Source organism: Athene cunicularia, assembly GCF_003259725.1.
Source record: "Athene cunicularia isolate RWA chromosome 3 unlocalized genomic scaffold, athCun1 chr3_part1, whole genome shotgun sequence".
Classification (NCBI taxonomy): Eukaryota; Metazoa; Chordata; class Aves; order Strigiformes; family Strigidae; genus Athene; species Athene cunicularia.
The window spans coordinates 101,369,572-101,390,674 of record NW_020799097.1 but is presented as its reverse complement, the minus strand read 5'-3'; the positions used below and the strand labels follow the sequence as shown (position 1 = coordinate 101,390,674).

Sequence of the window (21,103 nt, the reverse complement as noted above, 5' to 3'; positions counted from 1 at the left end):
AGTTCTGCTTTTTTTTTTTTTTTTGTGATCAAACAAGAAAGTGAAGCTGATAAGAAAAAATAGTCTCCTCTATTGTATTGTTTGCATCTCTGTAGACAAATGCAATTGTTTCGCGCAGTTCAGGAGACATGAGGGCATAGTTGAGAGTGTATTTAACCTTAACTGTGTGAGTAGTCTGAAATCAATAGGACTTCCATGTTGAACAATAAGACCTCTAGCATGTGCTTAAAACCCAAACCAGATGTATACATGACTTTTTTTCAAAGACGTGTGGCTGACAAATTCTTCACTCCCATATGTTTTATTGTAGTATTTCTGTGTAATATTTATTCTCACATTGAATGTTACTTTTCAGCTGAAAACACTAAAATATAGATTTCTTCACATTGTAAGATTTTGATTATTTTGCTTTGCTTCTACAATCCTATTCCAGACTTTATAAGGATGAATGGTAGGGTGGTATCACCAGGGCCTGGCTTTGCTGTGCTCTAGCTTACAGAGGGACAAGACTCGGGAAGAGAAGAAAATATGACTTCACCCGTTTTTTACTCTAAAAGGCATGTTGGAGTTTTGTGCTATATCATTCTTTAGGTATTTGGATTAACTCTGATAAAATTATAGGTGGTTGTAAGGGAGTTTATTGTGCTTATAAATTGTAGTGGGGCTCCCTGTAATTTGTTATAATTAATTCAAGAGTTCAAGGGCAGAAAATCAGGATCAGGTTGTGGCATGCCTTCCTTTCTTGCTAAAGCATGCCATTACTGGCCTTTTTATTTAAGGTTTAACTTTGTGGGTTTATTTGAACTTGGAGTATCCAAAAAATATAATACACTCTTAACAAAAAGTACAAGTACAGAGGATGGACCTGTTGTGGTTGAGGGGTTCCTTTTTAAATATAGAGAAATTGGTGGATACTGTAAATCTGTATCTGCTGGCTAAGCCTCTTGCGGAAGGAGTGCATGTTTTGGAAGACGTGTCGTGTCTGCAAGCTGCAACAAGGCCTGGGTGCATGTCCGTGCTTGTGGCTCATCAGAAATAGCAGAAGGAAAAACACTCGCAAAGCACTTCTTTACAGCCCAAGCTCAGCCTTTTGCTGCCAACAAGGATGCTGAGTGTGATGCTGTTACTTTGTGCCTAACTGCTAAGGGTTTCACTAGCCATCCTTTATAATGCCAGACACCCAAAGAGCTACAGCACTTCAATACCAGGCTATACTGGAAGCAGCTGCTTATATGTGAGAGGTTATAAAGTGTGTGTTACCTTCTGAAACAGCCCCATGTCCGTTTGCAATACTTTTTTTTTTTTTTCCTTTTTTGAATGCTCAGTTTTGCTGCAGAAATTTGACTTGATTGACTGATTCATACCAAAAAAACACCCCAACTTACTCCTAAACCGCTCATACTTTGCATTTACATTTGAAATCCTCTGCCAGCTGTGGAAAGAATTGGAGGTGGAGATCTGAAATTTTAATAGACTGGTTTTTGGGGAATGCATGCAAACGAACAACCTTTCAGTAGGAAACTGATGAAATAGAGGTGGTAAACAACAACAAAGCAGTGCAAAATTCTGATCAGACTGCTTTTAGGTGTGCAAATGTTTTCCTGTTCTAGTATCCTTAGCCAGGAGTTGACTGTGTAGCTGGACCTTAGCCTTTGGAAAACATTGGCCTTTGGTAGAAACTTCACTGGTCAGATGTGGTAATTTACCTTTCTTGTGTGCCTCATTGCAGCTCATAGAGCAAGAGAGCCATCAAGGCTGTGTATTATTTGTCCTTATGCTCACAAGTTGCATATCAAAACAAATGGAAAGTGACTGTCATTGTGAAATTAGCATGTTTTAGCCAAAGCCCTTCCTCCCCTTCAGCTATAAACTGTTGCTTTAAAGAGATTGAGCGATGTGGAAGTAGGTGTTATGAACTGTGTGTTGATTTGTTCTCCTTTTTCAGTCCTACATGTGAAAATGATGCTAACCCAGCATTGTTCTGTCTCATTATGAGTGGAAAAAAAGAATGACACAAATGTTTCCATGTATATCATTTACTTTATTTTTAGTTTCAGTCATGTTTTCCATATAGCTGCTGGAGGAAACTGGGATGTAGACAGTTGGATGCCTCTTTTGAACAACCTCATTTCTCATTTACCTGAAGCTAACCTTGACCTACCTTATAAGGTGGTTATGATCAAGGAGTTCCTACCCTAGAAACTGTTATGACTGTGTTTTTACTATTGGCATCAACAGTTTGAGCTTCTGAAGGAATTTCTTCCTGCATGTGTGACAAAGGCTCTTTTGTCTCCTCTTTTTTTTTTTTTTCCTGGCAAGTCTGCTGATCTTTCTGAAGGTCTGTGACAGGGTGTGGTAGACTTGTTCTCCATAATACCCTTCCAAAAATATTACCCTTTCGTAGTGAAAGCATGGCCATTGCTTTTTATATTTTACCGCAAATCCCAGATAAATCGCTATTGTCTAGTACTGAGAAACATCAGACTTTTTCTGGGAGAGAAGCTGATGAAATTCCCAAGGAGCAAACTGGAGATGTTCTGTTTATCAACACCGTCTAAGTTTTTCACAATGGCTAAGACAAGGCCTTAGCACAGTGTGTTATTGACAATGACATCATCAATGTATGAACTTTTTTTTAAAGTACCTTTGGATTAAGATGTGCTGACTGAATCCTTGCATCTAAAATGTGTTTCAGCATGCTTGAGCCCAGAAATCATAACACCATCTTTGCCAATATATTGAATGTGGTATCTGAAAAGACCAGTCTTGTCTGTCTGCCTTTCTTGCCATATAAAATTCAGTCCTTGCAGTCAGTTTTGTTGCAGTATATTTAGTGACACATATGAAATAAGCAGCATCCAGTAAGTAGTACTTTGGATTAAGACTTGGGAACAAGACCTAGATCTCCAAATCTGCCTTGGTTTCTTGCCCAAGTTTACACTGGTAACTTCAACAGCCATGTGTTTCATATACTCTATTTATAAAGTTAGACTAATAATCATTAATACTATTTAAAGCATTTTTTTTTTCTCGGAAAAGTAACCAGTAAGAGTTAAATAGTATTATGATTGTCTTAAATAGGTAACAAATAAATAAAAATAAGCTCTTGGTCATTATCAGTTAGTTCCCTTGCCCATTGAATAGCAAAGTTATTGGCTCATCTAACTCAAAGGCTGAGAAAATGTGAAAGATCCTGTGCTTAAAATAAAAAATGGATTTCTCTTTAAAACATAGCATATAGGTATCTGTGGAACCCTGCTACTAAATAGTATCAAAGACAAGATCATGGAAGATTTTAAGGTGTGAGATGAACAATAGACACATCAATATCAAAGCTAATGCTTAAAATAATTCTAGTAAATGATAAAAGGTCTCCGTTCTGGAGAAACTGCTTCCCCTGTGGGTAGATTATTGCATAAGTGTACACTACAGTGTCTGTGCTCAGAAGTATATTGCCATACTAAGATAAACCCAAATGAGTTGAGTCGGACTGTTGTTGTGATTCAATGAGGCTTTTACTGTGTTCCTAATTTTAGAAGATCATATTGTACTCTAATTGCAATTTTTGTCTTGAAGTTGGAAAAGAGCTGAAGGTCTTGAGCTAAACCACTTGTGGGCCAATCTGTTTCTTCTTTGAGTCTTAAAGATTTCTTATTTTAGAGATAAGAAATGGTGAAGTTCTCTTTTCCTCCAAAGAAGTTAAACAACATAGCTATGCAGTTATCCAATAGATAGGCTTGATGCCAAAAAGGCACCTAATGAGTTATAAAAAGTTAGTCATGCCAGTAATTGCATCATTAGAAACGATTTTAAAGGAATTGTACTTCTTGGGTAACTAATGCATGTTTTGTAGTGCTTTGTATATTTTCAGAATCACTGAAGGTAAATATGTATTGGTATTGACACTGTAATGTATTTTTTCATAATAGCTTGAAATTTCCAGAAAAACACACTGATTTAATTTTTTAAAAGTGTTTTCTCCTGCACTAGAGATAAAGTGTATATTCCAAACTCTTCCTTTCTCTGATGTAGAAAGAAGAAAAGTAAAACTGGGGAAAAATAACAAAAATCCAGACTGATCACAGTACGGCATTCAATCAGTATTAACCCTTACTATGACGATCCTGTCACCTTTTTGTGTAAACGTATAAATCTACACATGTGTATGAAATATATACTTAGATTGTAAATCCCTGGGGCAATAAGTATTTTTTTTTCTACTGTTCTTGTACATTTCCTAGCGCCTACTGGGTCTGATAATAATATTGAGTAATTATTACTGACATATTTGCCTTGTGGTTCTTTGTGGAAGTCACTAGTAGGAAAACTGTGAAGATGCAGTGAACCAGTGTACTCTGCAGAACTAACCCACATTCTTACTTTTGTCAAACATCCTCTTATTTCTCTACAAAGATCTCACTTCCAATATTGATCAGGCGAGGCTCTGCATGGCTTGTGATACCTGAAACATTGGTTGTTGAAGAGAAAAAAAAATCAACAAGATTGAGTTTTCTGTGTATATATCAGATATAAATAACAGTGGAGATAGAAGGGTACAATGAATTCAATGACACTATACAAACACCCATGTTCTTTTTTGAAGTGACAGGATAACAAACACGAATCCTGATCTTGGGAGGTCTATGCAGAATTGTATGGGCAAATGGAGTTTTCTCTACATTTACACAGCTGTAAATGAGCCTGAATTCTGGGTGTTGCAATTAAATTTTAAACCAGTACTCTTATCTCGTGCTTACTATTTGTTTGGGTTGTTTTCCTCTGATGTAGTATGGATGGCTAAAATATAGATGTTGATTCTGGTGTTCAGATATTGTCTCATAGTTGTCCCTTTGCAGCTTATTTACTGTATAGAAAGTGCGTTTTTGAGGCAATAGATACAAATATACTTTTAATGTTTTCTGTGTTGGCTAAAAGGAGTTGTGGGAAATGATATCCTTATAATTATGGCTTTGTTCAGACTTGTTGTCCACTCCCATTCCCCTTGGAATTAGCTACAGGCTGGCAAACTGTAGTAGCCTTTATTATATTGAATACAAAATGGCTCTGCTAAAAATGTTTAACCCAAAATGAGCAACAAAGGTGAGAGATTTCAGCACTCAGCCCTCTTGGCTATGGTGTTGTCCCTTCTGCCCTGGACTCCCCTAGTACACCAGAACAGCTCTGTGATTAAAGCTTTGGAAGTCTTAATTTTGAATTTCTTGCCTTTTATTATTTGGGGGGTCAGATTGCAAACTTCTCTTTTGTTCAGTTTCCATATGCTTTCTCAACTAAACCACCTAATAGGAGGCTTATGAAATTCATGTTTTTATCTGCTGTTCTGGAACAACTTTCCTCAGTGAACCTATAGCTGAATCATTTTAAAAATGTTTGATTTCCCTCAAATTATAGATCCACTTTTGTAATCCAAGTGAACAAAGAGCAGTCTCAGTTAGTATAGTGACATAATAACAGCATTTAACATAATTTCAGATGGAGGAGCCTCAAATACTTGAGAGAATATGGGCCATTTTCTCTTCTCCGTTGGCTGGGCAGAGAGCCTGACCACAGTTTTGCAGCATGGCTCAGCCATGATTCTGTGGCTTGAAGAGCTATTAGAGCCTTCTAGCAGAGCTTCCTCCAGGGTGTGCTCCTCTCCTCCTTTGACAGTGGGATTAGCCACTCCGTGCCTTGTGAAAGGAGATGTCCCAGTTTGGGCCTTATGTGGCCACAGTGAAAGGACATGTCAGGGAACATCTTAGCTTGGTGACCCTTGTCACTGTCAGTCCAGGGGTAAAGATGAATCTGGTACAGACCATATGTTTCTTCCTGAATCTTCTTGTTTGTCTTGCCAACTTCCATTGAAAAAAGTGTCAGAGCCATAGTGGCTGATTGCTTTCCAGTGGGTTTGTCTGGGAAAGGTGACAACTTTGTTCATGAGGTTTTTCCTGATTGATACACTAGTTAATGTCAGAGAGCTAATTATATATGCCATTTAAAGTCTTACTGCATGTCAATCTGTATTATATAAATAATTTCTAAACTTTTATTCTGCTGCAGTGTTAGTAAACATAATTCTGTACCATAATATTTTAGATTATTCCTATTAAGATTTTTGAATGTGACCTGTTTTTGACAATTAGGGTGAAACACCTGTAAATGGGCATCTTTTTCTTAAAGTGGGTGCTGACTGTTGTGGTAAAACAATTTTTCTAAAATATTGGCAACTAAAGTTGCAACTAAACCCCCATATCACTGTTTCTATTGAAAGTCTTGATTGTGGTATTCGATACTACAGTATCAATTGTACTGACATATTTTTGATGATGCTTACTTAAATAATAGTTTCTATGGTTTGTCTGTAGTTTTGTGGGCACTGTGGTTGAAATCATGGCTCCACTAAAGCTGGTGACACTCTTAACTTCTGTAGAGCTCGGATGTTACTTTAAGTGGTGTTCCTCAGGGGTTGGTGTTGGTACCGGCGCTGTTTAACATCTCTGTTGGTGACATGGACAGTGGGATTGAGCGCATCCTCAGCAAGTTTGCTGATGACACCCAACTGTGTGGTGCAGTCGACAGGCTGGAGCGAAGAGATGTGCCATCCAGAGGGACCTGGACAGGCTGGAGAGGTGGGACCGTGCAAACCTCATGAAGGCTAAGTGTGAGGTCCTGCACATGGGTCAGGGTGATCCCATGCACAAATACAGGCTGGGCGATGGATGAATTGATTGAGAGCAACCCTGCGGAGAAGGATGTGGTGTATTGGTTGATGAGAAGCTCAACATGACTCAGCAATATGTGCTTGCAGCCCAGAAAGCCACCTGTATCCAGGGCTGCATCAAGAGAAGTGTGGCCAGCAGGTCAAGGGAGAGGATTATCCCCCTCTGCTCTGCTCTGGTGAGAACCCCCCTGCAGTGCTGTGTCCAGCTCTGGGGCCCCGAACATGAGAAGGCCATAGACCTGCTTGAGCAGGTCCAGAGCAGGGATATGGAGACGATCAGGGGACTGGAGCACCTCCCTTATGAGGACAGGCTGAGAGTTGGGGTTGTTCAGCCTGGAGAAGAGAAGGCTCTGGGGAGACCTTTCAGTGGCCTTCCAGTACTTAAAGGGGGCGACAGAAAAGATGGGGAGGGACTCTTGGGGGTGTAGTGGTAGGACAAGGGGTAACAGTTTTAAATTGTAAGAGGGCAGATTTAGATTAGATGTAAGGAAGCAATTCTCTGCTGTGAGAGTGGTGGAACAGGTTGCCCAGAGAGCTTGTGGATGGCCTGGAAGTGTTCAAGGCCAGTTTGGACGGGGCTTTGAGCAACCTGGTCTAGTGGAAGGTGTCCCTGCCCATGGCAGGGGGGTTAGAATTAGATTATATTTAAGGTCCCTTTCCAACCCAAACCATTCTGTGATTCCATTTTATGATAAGATTTTTACGTTGTTTTGACTTTCATGTAACATCTTAACTTTGTGTTTAACAATGGCTCTAACCTTATGGCATGTGTGGATTTTACTTCTGTTAGACTTGGATATGTAACTCACACATGTATATGTAGCATTGACATAAATAGCCTGCTTTGGGATTACAGGTCTTGAAGACCAGATTGAGCAAACCCTTGCTCACCTTCATACTTGATAAAGCAGCTTATGTCAAGCTTTTATGAAAGCATGCGTATTTTCAGAATTGGGATTTAGTCGCGAAGAAGTGGAAACAAGCTAATTTGTCTCCTGGACCGAGCAAGTATGAAACCTGGGACTGAAGCACAGGGCTCAAGCTGAGAAGCTGTATGCTTTTTACCCTGCCCCTTTCAATCAGATTTCAAAATCCCCTGAAGTTTTAATCTTTATTAGGCTGTGTGAAAGCCAGATCTAAACAATTTAAATGAGATTATATTTTTCCTGTTTGAAAATGTTCTTTTGCTGTCGGTGGGGGGAGAGAGGGGAAGAGGAAACCTAAAACCAATAACCCAACAATTACCTTTTAAGCACATGTAAAAATTGCAAACTCTGAAAGGAACTTCTCTGAATATGTGCACAGGCCTTCCCTGAGAGGATTTCTCTGCCCTGCAGTGCTTGTAGCCTGTAAACACCCTGCTGCCTTGAGAGTATGGGTCTGGTCAGAGCATTGGTGCTGTCTAGTGGCAAGTTACTGCATCTCGCATCGCTGATGGAAAAGTTAACTGAAGAAAAATGTAAAATGCTGCATTTGACTAATAGCCCTGAAATCATGGCTTGGGTTATGCTGATTTTGAAGCACATGGGTATTTTCTAATGCCTCCACATAGAATTAAACGGTAACATTTGCGAGTATAGATAAGGCAGTGCAGTCCCTGTGACATGGGTGATGTTACAGCAGTTCTCCTTTCCTGTTGGGACTGGGAAGGTGACTTACACTCTAAAACAAGACCAGAACAATTTCTTTGCTATTCCCAGAGGTTCAGAGGTAAGGTCAGATGTGCTGTGCGGCTTGCAGCTGAGTCCAGTGAGTTTGCTGCCCCCAGTCTTTCTCTTTGCTGTCTTCCTTGCAGAGGCTGCAGTCTGAGACTGGCTGGCATGCTTGTGTACCATTCTTTCTAACCCAGTTTACCTCAAGCAATTATTCTTTAAATCCATTCCATTTTAAGCAGATGCCATTTGTGGTAGGGGAGTGAGCAGGAGTGCAGCTGAAGGGAGCAGTAACCTCATAATCTGGTTCAGCTGCAGGCAGACTGACATGTCTGGTTACAGCCTAAGAAACCCCTTTGTTGGCTTTTGGGATTTCCTACCTCGGGTCACCCAGGCACATCAGTTGCTATCAGCAGGTCTGCGGATTAGATACTTGAGGCTGAGTGCACACATGGACTGTGGCTACACTGGAACAGTACCTCTGCCTGTGGGCTCAGATCTGATGAGGAGTTGCACGAGAAGGAATTCTCTTTCATCTCAGTTAGGACAGGTTACATATGCACCAAAAATGTAAGCTGATGGACATGAGATCATTGTATTGCTGTAACTCAACTGCATAACAAAGACATCTCCACTGGACTTTAACCTGGTATGCTGGAGGGACAGGTACATATCCCTGCTGCTTTGGCCAACTCCAGTGTGAGTCTGGTCCAGATCAGCGGATGGGAGGGATGCACAGATGGGGACAGTAATGTGTTAAGCTTTTTGGCGAAAGGTTTTTGTTTGTCTGAATCTACTTTATTGCAAAGGTAAGGTGAAATGTGTGAATTCTGTTGCTGAGGTTAAAACTAACATAGTTTGTCTTGTGATTAGTTACTGCAGATCAGCAAGTGCATGATCTAAGAAGCTGGTTTTGCTTGATTTGTGTGTCTAAGTCATCCTGACAGATGAGAGATGCCAATTAAAAAGACCTTCATATGGGCCATGTTAAAGTTATGTCAGTAGATCAAAGTATATTGCTAAAATTGTTCTGCCAAAATGGTGACACTGGAACAAAACCAATAGAAATAGTATGAAACAACTTCTTTTTGTATTGGTGATTGCACGGTCTTCAGTAACTTCTACAAGTTCTATGGAGGAGGTAATCCTAGCAGATGTCCCTCTTCTGTGTGGTCTAGGGAACACAAATTAGAACTCTTTATTTTCCTTTTCATCCACTTGGAAGCGTTTCACATGTAGGGACTGTATTGATTTGTTTTGGTAATGTGGGACTTCTGAAGCCAGGTACAGATGGCTGTTTAACAGCCTGACCTATTTGTGGTGAGTTTTTCTTGCTTTCAGCTGTCTTTTGTTTTGTAGAAAATATACGAACATATAAATGTTCTAATTTGTGCTCTTTTTGTTTGTAGATATCAGTATTACCTACAAGTGAAAAAAGATGTTCTTGATGGCCAATTACTTTCTTCATTTGAGCAGGGAATTCGACTAGCTGGTTTGGCAGTGCAAGGTAAGATGATGTGACCCGATAGCCTTTTTCCAGTGTTGGCTTTTTTTGTTTGTCTGTATGTTGACTGGGCACTAATTAAGGCCTTGTATGACTCCTACTCAAAACAGCTGGGTTTTCTATTGATTTAAAAGTGCATAGGTGGACTGCCGTTGATGAAACAGTCACACCCTCAGGGAGGGAATGATGGACCACATCACAGTGTTCAGCTTTACTATTTCTAAAATCCGTGTAAGTTAATCTGAACAAAACTCCACTTCTTCCAACCCCAACCACGGAGTACTTTGCAGTAATGAATTTGCTTCACGTTCTCTGGTTTGAAATGCAATTACATCAAAGAGCATAGCAGCAGCTTTAATTTTGCCTTTAATTAAAAACTCGTTTTACTGCATAGTGCTATCTGAAGTTTGAAAGAACACATGACCATAATTGTTATGTGAGTTATAAATTAAAAGTAAACTACTTCTTACAATGTGATTTTTATTCTGAGCCTCCTAAGGACATCAATAACAGTGGGATCATTTCATGTATATGGGCGGAGGAAGAAGCCCTGTATTTGGAGAACATATGTTTCAGTCTATCCACGACTGACTGTGAGAACCTAAGGTAGAGTTTCAGTAATCATGCCTTGTGCATGTCCTCTGATGAGAGGGAAGGGTGAAGTATATACATAAATAGCAAACATGAAGCTCTGATTCTTGAAAATTAAAGGAGAGTAATGCTAATAGGATCTTTCTTGAGGCAGTAGAAATTCTGTTTTAGAATCTTCATTCTTGCTTAAAAGTTGAAGAAAACGTGTTTCCTGTCAAATCTTGATATAGAGCAAAACATATGTATAAGATTCCATACTGAATCTTGCAACTTAAGTAAATGAAGTTTTTCCAGTGTCAAATTCTGTAATCAGTTTGACGTAATCATTTTTATTAGGATTTTTCTACATAATCTACTATATTTCAAAGATCATTGCATCAGAATGCTACACCTAATCTTGTTTGCTTTATTCCTGACCTTGTATTACTCCTTTTGGCCTTTGCATGTGATGTAACTGAAGATATTTGAAATATTTATTTCTTTTAAACTTACAGACTCTGTTTCATGTCCATTTTGATTTCTTTATGTTTATGTTAAAACATAACTCTGAGGTGAAAACAAAATGAAACTGCATTTTTGGCATCCTGCAATATGTGAAGTTGTCTAGAAGCTTTGAAAGAATGTTTAGATAATGTGATTTATGGTGGGGATTTCCAACTTCTATAATATGAGAATCTTGTAGATGGCGTTTGATCCAGTTCAATTAATATAAAATAAAAACCTCCTGGCAAGATATTCTTTTGATATAAGCTGTTGTGTATTTAGCAGATAGATAAATATAGGCTTTGTTGTTTTTTGGGTTGTTTTTTTTTTTTTTAGCATAATTTAGCCTTTAGGAAGCATTTTGAAAACTCCACAGTTTCAAGGACATTTAGAGAAGAATCCTCAGCCCAACATATGAGTGAATGAGCATGGAGATGAGTAGCTCTCTTTAAGATGTGTAAAAAGTAGAAAAGCAAGTAGAAAGGTGTGGACCAGTCAGTTAAACTGACACAATGCCTGTACTGTTACATTGGCTGCAGAAGGGTAAGACCTTTCCCCCTGCCTCTCCCCACCCTGGTTGCTGTTGACAATTTTTAATAGAATTGGCTAGTGGATTTAACCTTCTAGGCTGTACAATTAAGCATTTTTTATGCAGTTGTGTAGAATTGTAGCAGAAGTAGGTTAAATTTTTTTCCCTGGTCAGGGTTGGAAACATCACAGAAGCAAAAGTTTTCTTTTCAAGAGTTTGAGCAATCCCAGCCCTGTTAGACAGTGATACTAGTTCATGAAGACTACAGAAAAAGAGACTCTTGTACTCCTGATGGTTAAGCATTGCAAATGGTCATAATATTGGGGATCAAAAGAGAGAGATTACTTGTTGGCTGTTATTTGATCTCTGGTAATAACATCATTATTTTCAGACCTCCACGTTAAAAGCTAAAGTACAAGCAGAAATCTTTGTGCTTGGGTTGTGGCTTCAGAGAGAGCTCGCCCACTTGAAATTAAGTATCTGTGCAAAGGTTGAATGTGGTCTTAACATGTGTGGAAAGTGCTAAAATGAGTAATTGTGTTGTTTTTTCCAGCGGATTTTGGAGACTATGATCAGTTTGAATCTCATGATTTCCTCCGAGAATATGTCTTATTTCCCATGGTGAGTTCCTTATCCCCCTTTTTTGTGGTCTTTTATGAATAATTTCTCCATGCCTTGGGGATGGCTCTTTTGATAAAAGACTAAAAGCACCAGCACTGAACTGTTAATAGGGGAAATAAACTTTGCTCCCCAAAACCTGCAATATACTTGATTGCATCTGAAGGAATATATGCTATGGAAATTTAGCCTTTTTTTTCAGTTCCTGTTAAGCTACCACTAGAAACAGGTGTAAACAAAAGAAAAGTACTACTTTGAATCAAAAAGCAATTTGCAGCTATTTAAAAAGGTGTGTATTAGCACTACTGCAATATTAGTAAAGTGGCATAACAAGGGGATATGAGGACTACTGGTGTTGTAAATGTTGTGTCACAGGACAAATCATGCAGCCTTTCCTCAAGAGAATGTGAATTTCCATCAAGTGACTATCAGACAAAGTGAAGCATGAATCAGATCTTCTCAAAATGTTCTTGAGGGAGTTTTAAATGTACATTGGAAACTAGCAAATAACTTGAATGCTGAGGGAAGTGCTTTAGGTCACTAGTCATGTTAGAAACTGGTGACAAATGCCAAGTACTTGCAATCCATGACATTGAGCCTCTCTGGGAAGATGGATTAAAAAAAAGCCTGCTGAGGTTAAGGCTGGCTTTATCTTAGATGAACAAGTCCATCAGCATGAGTCTTGAGTGTAAGCTTCATCAAATGTAAAAGATCACAGAATTCTTTCTAACTGGAAAAATTTTGGAAGTGGGTTGGGGTTCCCATGCCCTGAGTGTAGCTGCCTAAAAGTTAAATCATCTGTTTTCCCTCTGCAATTAGTGGAGCGGTAGAGGGAGAATGATTCATCTTGGTGTAATTTGAAGGCTTGATAAAGGCACTTCCAGAAGCATTTAATCCCATTTACCAGCACTCTCTGTACAAGAACGGCAGCAGATATCCACTCTCAAGTCCAGAAAAGTGCCAGTTACACAGTGTCTTGAAGTGGAAGTGTGATTTTGAGCCAGTAGACAGAGTTCAATACCACCTGAAAAAGAACGTCATCAGGAAGCAGGAGAATTTATGAATACATAGAGATCTGAATGTCTTGTATAGCTAGAATGTGGCTTCAGTAATTGATGTTTCACTAAGAAACTTCTGTTAGCCTGACTAGCAGAGCAGAGATTTCTTTGGTAGGCTGCCTTTATCTGTTGATAAGTAATTGATGATCTTGTCTATAGTTGATAGCTCATGAAGTTGTGTACAGTAGCTTAAGTAGGAAAGAAGGTGGCTGCAGATATTAACAGAGAAACATGCTGTCAAGATGTCATGTTGTAAATTACTGAGCTTCTGCAAAGGTCTTTCAATATCCTGATAATATTTTTCTATTCAGAAAACTATTAGGGGAGGATTTATGCCTCTAGATGAGCTTTCAGGTGGTTAATTTCTATGTGGTTCAGCACTTTACTCTTTGGGCCCATCTCCTAGAATGAAAACTTCAAATTTTGAGTCTACATGGTGTTGTGTCCATGGTGTGGTCTGCTTACATGGTGTTGTGGTCAGCTGTCTTCTCTTTTGCATGTGCTTGCTTTGGGGTATCTTGTTTTTCATCCATGCTACTACTGCTGAATTTAAGAAGATCAGTGAAGTGTCTGCTTCTTGCAGTCTTCAGAAACCTTCTCTTAAACCAACTGTTTCTCTGGACGTTTCTTTAACTAATTGTCTTTGCTCTTCTGGGGAGGAGTGGATAACAGAATAGTAAATGTTTCACTGGAAGTTCAGTGGCAGTTGCTAAGTGCTGCAGCTATAAACTAGTCCTGAAGCAAGTGGGAGGATTTGAGTGAATCTCCGCATAGAAAGAGCCTCCAAAGAGAATGTAGCTATAAATTCATTAGTGAAATGAGCTGGTGGATGAGGGAGGGGCAGTAACATTTGTACTGTTTGATCTTGTGAGGCTACAATGTGTGTCAAATGGCATTTCTTCAGCAGTGAAAAGAACAAAGTTATGTACACAGTACACCCCACAGGTGTGTAGCTGTGCATAGGCATGTACTATGCCATTTTTCATTAGCACGCTACCACTTTCACATTTTTTTGTGGCAGAAGCAAATATCAGAGGGAGGGCCCCATTGAGCAAGAAACAGGCAGCGTATTTAAGTATATTACATGCAGCCTTAAGGCTTTTTTAAATAAAATAAGAACTTTGAGGTTTTGCAAGAAAGTTTTTCAGCTTCCTTTTTTTTTTTTTTTTTTTTTTTAGCATTGAATTTATGAGCAGGCTTCCTTTTATTATTTCAGAATTGTTTCCACCACACATTATTAAATTTGCAAAAGATAAAACTTTCTGCTCAAAATGCAAGCACAAAGTATATTTTATTACATATTTGAAGAGGCAGCAAAACTTTCAATCCCTTTTAACATGGGGGAGTACCTGTATGGTAGCCAGGGAACATGGTAGCATGGTACCAGCCAGGGAGTCTGCAGGACAGAAAATACCCATGACTTCATTTTTCATGGTCTATGCATTATTTTGGGTGGTTTTAAAAGGAATATATTAATCTGTATATTAAAGTGGTTTCAAAGACTTATTTGGTCCTTATCCAGGAAAAGATCCCTTATCCATGCCTGTACTCAGTTCTCTATTTTGGAATAATAAGCACCTTACCCCTATTTTTAACAGTATCTTTTCACTCTCCACAAAAAAATATGTAAAAAAGAAAATCAGATGCTCATGTTCTCCTTGCACATTTTCAGCATTCCATGCTCTGAATTTTCAGTGCAGTTGGTGATGTTATCTCTAACTACCTGGAAGACCGTGAACAGGAAACAATCCCAAAACATCTGCCACCATAATTCCTGTCTTGTATTTTGTCCTCTCTCTCTTTGGATGACTAGTTTTCAACACTACTTCATATTCTTTCAGGATTGGACCCAGGATGAAGCTGTCTTGGAGGAGCTGACTCAGAAGGTTGCTCAGGAGCACCGAACTCACAGGTGAGATTGACATATTAAGGTTTGGATTTCTTTTTTTTTTTTTTTTTGGTCATCATCCTCCTAGTACTTCCCTTCCTCCCCATGCTTTTCTGGCAAGGGTAAACTAGCCTATCTTCATGTTACTATTATGCTATGCCTCACTGGTTTTTTAATTAGTCTTTTACAAAAGATTATCTGCCTCTTATGAACACAAAATGGCCAGGGAACTTAATCCCAACTAAATGAGCATTTGTATCATAAGATTTAATAAGCATGTGTAACAGTACTTGTGCTATGTTGTAGACTCCCTTCTCTTCTTGGTCTCATTTAAATCCTGATGATGAAAGACCCTGTGATTTGATTGAGGGTGGTCTAAGGGGTCTGTAGTGGAAATGAAAATAACAGGAGTTGAGTGTTAAGTCGTCTTGTGGAAAAGTTACAATATGGTGATACTAGTTAAGGAGCTATGAGTGTATGTATTAGTGCCTCAGTACACATACCTTCTTTGTAAGCAGGGCTTCTTTGTGTTACCTAGGTGTTTTGTTCGTGGAAGTATTCAAACCTCTAGAGTGCTGTTCTCAGAAAAATGGCAGTGCCTGTATTTCATCGGAAATAATATTTTTTGTTACATTTAAAGTTTTATTACGTGAAATGCAGTAGTAATATTACGTGAAGGGTGCGACACTCCTTGTTATATGGCAGAAAATGCTTGTAAAGGGATGAATACAAATCTAAGGCCATTCTCAGTCTCAGTTTCAATGCAAGCTTGGGCCTTTAATGCAACCAAAGGGTTAGCATCTAAGTTGACCATGAACGGGCCTGGTTCTGTTCTCTCTCTGCCATGGGCTGCTTGTGTGTTCTTGGTTAACTCAGACTCTTTAGTGATAATTCTGCAACACAAAGAACGAATATTTATTCTCACTTCAGCAGATAGATCAAGTCTACCTCCTTTCTCTCCCTCTTTCTCCCAAGTATTTGTATGGTTCCTATATTTCTCTTTGTAAGCTGTGGTAAGGAGGAGCAAAGAGCAGAAATACTAATAGTGGCTTTCTTTTGGAACAACCTGCAGTCTATTCTAACCTGCTTTTGAGAACTGAAATCTGTCTGAATTCCTGAGCTATGCGACAGGAGCATGTGTAGACACGTGTATAAAAGTTTTCAGCTGGTAGCTCTCTTATGAAAGAGAATCTGCTCATCATTTGGATTTAGTGCCTGTGTTTTTGAACAGCCAACTTGAGAATGTAGGTCTTTCCTTTTAAGTCATTTTAAGAAACTTCAATGGATATGTATACTACTTATGTAAATTAGGACCTATATGGCTCAAATTCGCTATCCAAAGCTAGACACAACCTGATGCAATGGTCTGATGATTTAATAAAGCCTGGAAGACATTTGATGTGTGCAGAAGAAACTGAGTAATATGATCAGTTCAGTTTGTTCCTCCTGTAATTTGAACTGTGCTTTGTACCCTACCTTAGCAACATTTAGTAAAATTCTTCTCCTTGCTGATTATGATCCTAATGTTGAAAGTTAGTTTTGTGTTGTGCATTTCTAGGCAGCATCTCCAAAGCATCTTCTAAAGTGGTGTGTGAACCTCCCATTTCTTCACTGGTATTTTTTGTGTGTGTATAACATTGAACCATTTGCTGCCTTTTGTTACTCTAATTACAGTGGCATTACAGCAGCGGAGGCTGAGCTAATGTACATCAATGAAGTGGAACGCCTTGATGGGTTTGGACAGGAAACTTTCCCTGTGAAGGTATGTTAGTGTATGTTATAAAGGAACCACTGAATCAAATGATGCAGAAGTCTGCAGAGATCTTTGGAACACATGAAAGTCATGTTTGTCTGAAAGAGGCAAGACTGTTCTGGAGGGTGAAATGACTGCTGTTAGTTTGAATGGATGTTGCAGCATGAGGGTATCTTAGACCTGTAGTGTTACTTTTCTTTCACCAAAATCCTGTTCACAGAAGAGGTTGCTTTGTGCTAGAGCCTGCTGACTTTGGAAGCAGAGATGGTCCTTGGTTTTCTTTGAGTACTGCCTGAGGAAGAGTGGCTGTAGACAAATAGAACTGCATTCAAAGGGAAAAAGGAAAGATTTCTCTTTTGTTCCTGTTAGAAAATGCTATTGGAAATATGTTTTTCTTTCTGTTTAGATATTTGTGTGTATACACATGCACATATATTTTGGGATATTTTATATATATATATAATATATATACATATATATTGGGATATTTTCCCAATATCTTGCCTTCTAAAGCTGCCTCTGGGACAAGGCACAGGAATGTGTAATCCTCTAATCAGAGTAAATTGAAGAGTGTCAGCTGTAGGACCTCTGCTGACTTGTAGTATATGTGGAAGAATGCTGGCATATAGCAGCACTGAGAAGCAGTGCATAGATTGGGGCTTGAAAATTGGCATCCATCATTTGTTTGTAAAAGGCCTAACACTTACTAGTTAGAAACAGGTGCAGATACTCCATTGTTCCCTTTTGGGGATCAAGTACAGCAAGGCCATGAGAACAGCTCTAATCTGATCTATTAAAATGCAAGGACACCTGATGGTTTGTAGAATTTGCTCACACATAGTGCATTAACTTATCTCGTATCCTTTCTTCTAGCAATTCTTTTTAACCTCATTCTTTGTGCTAGCATCTTTTTTATTTACCACTTCAAAGTGTGAATCAATTACTATATATGCATTTGAGGGGGAGTTGTTTTTATTGATAAATGTAGAAAAACCTCTTTGTCAATAACATTAAGGTTTTGTAGCAGAAGAGAAAAATTATTTTTAAGAAAATAGTTGATTGCAAAATGAAACAGGAGACACGGTTTTCAAACAGGAGCCCAGAAGGACACATGGGTAGGCACAAAACCAGTAGAACTTATGACAAACAGTGTAAAAACACTGGATGTGTGGGGCATGCAGATGAATACTTAACCCAATAATTGAAAAACAATGGAGAATGTATCTACATAGAGATACAAGTACTTTTTAGGGTGACGTGCTGTGAACTTCTACACGGAGTACTGGAAGGAGGAATCATGAAAGGTATAGCTTTTGAGGGATTCCATCTCCAGGTGTGGTTTTCTGAAATCTCTGTGTTTTAACAGATGGCTGGAGGAATACTGAGTGTGAAAGAGGACTGTTGCTTTTGGTAGTTATACGGGCTCTAGATAACTATATCACAATGACAGGGAATGTGGGGTATTATGCAGTTTGTGGTGTGCGTGTTTGTTTGATAGAGGAGAACTTCGGGCTTGTTTAGCCTTCATCTGTTCCCACTAATCAACAGAATGAATCCAATTATGGGTTAACAGCTTTGGAATAATGAAAATTGGAGTCCAATCAAGCAGCAAGATACAGGTTAGTCAAGGGTTAGTCCTGCGTTCATCCTGAGGAAGGGCTTCTGTTTGGTAGTTCAGCATGCATTCATATACATGTATCGGACACTTTTCTTTAATAAAGTAAATACGTGTTCCTTTATCTGCAGGATAATCATGGAAATGACATACACCTCGGAATTTTTTTCATGGGAATCTTCATAAAAAACAGAATTGGAAGGACAACTGTGATTTATAGGTAAATACTAGGGTCTTCTGTACTTAAAGCGAGTCTCTTTTCAGAACTCCATGTGTGGGGTTTTTTTCCCTACATATGTGACTTCAACAGTGCTGATCTAACAAAGTAGTAGTCACCTTCCAGTTTTCAGGATTGGCCTCTTGGCTTGTGATAAAGAATATTTTCTGATGACCATGAATGGGTTTGATGGCAAGAAAGACGTAGCTGTCTGTCATGTATCTTGTTCTGCTACAAGGCTTTGATCCCTTTTCTTGCCTTTATGTCTGCTTCTCTGATGCTTCTGAATGCACATATTAAACCCCACAGTTGACAGCCTAGACGCTCAACGTTTCTGAAAATCTGGTTGCCATGTTTAGGTGCCCCACTAAAGAAAGCTGAATTTTCTCATTCTGTAATTTTGACACTCCTGGCTGTGTCACTTGTTTGTTGTTCTGTTTGTTTATTTTGGTTATTAAGAATCACTTAAGCCTTTCCATTAACTTTCTTTCATGGGTTTTGTTACAAAAGTTTGTCCTGTATGAAAATGTTGCTAGAAATCTCCATCTCTAGGAAGGCTAGGGTTTTACTCATTCTTCTTTGCTGCTGTTCTGGTGGGTATTTTTGTTAATGTTAGTGTTAACCTGAAGTGGATTTTTACTAGTCCCTGTTATTAGAATATGAACATTTGTGCAGCCAAAAAATTGTGGTTTATGAGGTGCACTAATTTTTAGTCAGTAGCTAAGACTTGTATCAGCTGGAATGTTGGGGGTTTTTGCCTTAAAAGGGCTTTCAGTGGTCATCTTCAAAAACGTTAGAGCTCCCTTTTCCATATAGCTGATGTTTTGCATATTTAATGTTGAGAAGGAATTAGATAATGCTTTAACTGCACCAGATGACAAAAGCAAGAAGTTTCTTTACATGTAGAAATGATAGTTGGTGCTGGGATACTTACTGTTTGGAAATATGCACTTCAAGCATCCTGCCATGACATGAAGAGGAATGCATGCTGCAAACAGAACAAACAAGTCCTTTCCATCCTCATGGATTGCATGCAATGTACGCAAATGTCTGTCAGCTATTTGTAAGAAGATTATAACTCTGATCTTGGGTAACCTGACAATTACTTGGTGGGGAAAAAAAAAAAAAAAAAAAAAGATGGCAAACATAAAACCAGAGTATTAACATGGTATGCATTGACTACATAACAATGTTGTCAACCTTCTTTAGGAAAGAATCGTCTCTGGAGTAAAGTTGGAACCAGCATTTGGAGAGGAATGGCACTACTAAAAATTTTTTTTTAATTTCTATATCATGGCTAAAATTTCAGTTCAAACTTGCCACAATTCAGTAAAATGTTTATCATTAATGTATTTTCAATGTATCTTCTATTACGAGTCTTCAAATTGCTGTTTTTAGAGAGCTTTTAACTCTGCTGTTTTGGGTTAAGAGCTGAATATCTGTTTCTTCTTTAATCAGAGCATAACTTCCTTATTTTCCTGACCATATTTTTTCACCAAACAGCTACTGAAAAGCTTTCACATAAAACAAGACTCATGTTGACTAAGGGATTCTTAATGTGTTTGTGAAATGTTTGAATGTATGTGTTGGCAAACTCTACTGCATTTTTTTACTCTACAGGTGGAATGACATTGGAAATATAGCACATAACAAGTCTTCGATTGTTCTAGAGTTGATCAATAAAGAAGAGAATGTGCTCTTTCACACAGTAAGAAAAAATCTAATCACTGTCATGAAGAAAGCTGCTTATCTAGAAAATAAACCTTTCAAATTCCACTTTCCCAAAAAGGCTCACTCACCATAAGTCCTGCCCACCCCCTCGCCCCACACCCATTCACTCTTTACTATATGCAGAGAGTGAAATTAACTTCATTTAGTTACCAATATTTGTAATCTCTTCCAAGCATCTCAAATATACTATGCTGGGAAGTCTGCAAAAAACTGAAGTGCTTGTTTGATGAAACATCCACAGTACCACCTCTGTCTTTCATGCTGGCATAAATATAGCAGCATAAGCAGTTGTAGAAACTGGGCATAAGATACCATGTGTGCACATATTGGAACTCAGAGGGCTGCAGTGCTGTTCCGTACTATTTAAAATCACTTCACATCTCCCTGAACCAAGGCCAGTACAGAAACTGGACCAACAAACTTGAGCCATTTTATTTTTTTTGTTGTCCCTCCTTCCCTCCTACTGTGACTTAGCAGTGAAGTGGCAGCATGTAAAGGCATGCCACTGTATTTCAGTAATTCAATGTCTTGAATGCTCTTGAGGGCACTAGACATGTTCTTGGCAGCCAGATTCTGTACATGATGGACCTTACCAAGCATTACCGCAACCGGATTTTTAAAACTATTCTTTGTTACTTTTTGGTAAGAATAACAACATGAATCAGTTTATTTATATATATATATATATATATATATATATATATATATATATATATATATATATATATATATATATATATATATAT

At 38.6% G+C, this 21,103-nt stretch overlaps 1 protein-coding gene across 1 annotated transcript in view; it reads left to right on the top strand.

The window, feature by feature from the left end:
• PTPN14 (protein tyrosine phosphatase, non-receptor type 14) overlaps positions 1–21,103 on the top strand; it is a 122,049-nt gene that overhangs the window by 68,079 nt on the left and 32,867 nt on the right. Inside the window, exons 4-9 of the mRNA XM_026846147.1 lie at positions 9,780–9,877; positions 12,031–12,098; positions 14,995–15,065; positions 16,716–16,803; positions 18,541–18,629; positions 20,247–20,334. Of these exons, the coding sequence (XP_026701948.1) occupies positions 9,780–9,877; positions 12,031–12,098; positions 14,995–15,065; positions 16,716–16,803; positions 18,541–18,629; positions 20,247–20,334 (502 nt within the window). The remainder of the gene's footprint in view (positions 1–9,779; positions 9,878–12,030; positions 12,099–14,994; positions 15,066–16,715; positions 16,804–18,540; positions 18,630–20,246; positions 20,335–21,103) is intronic.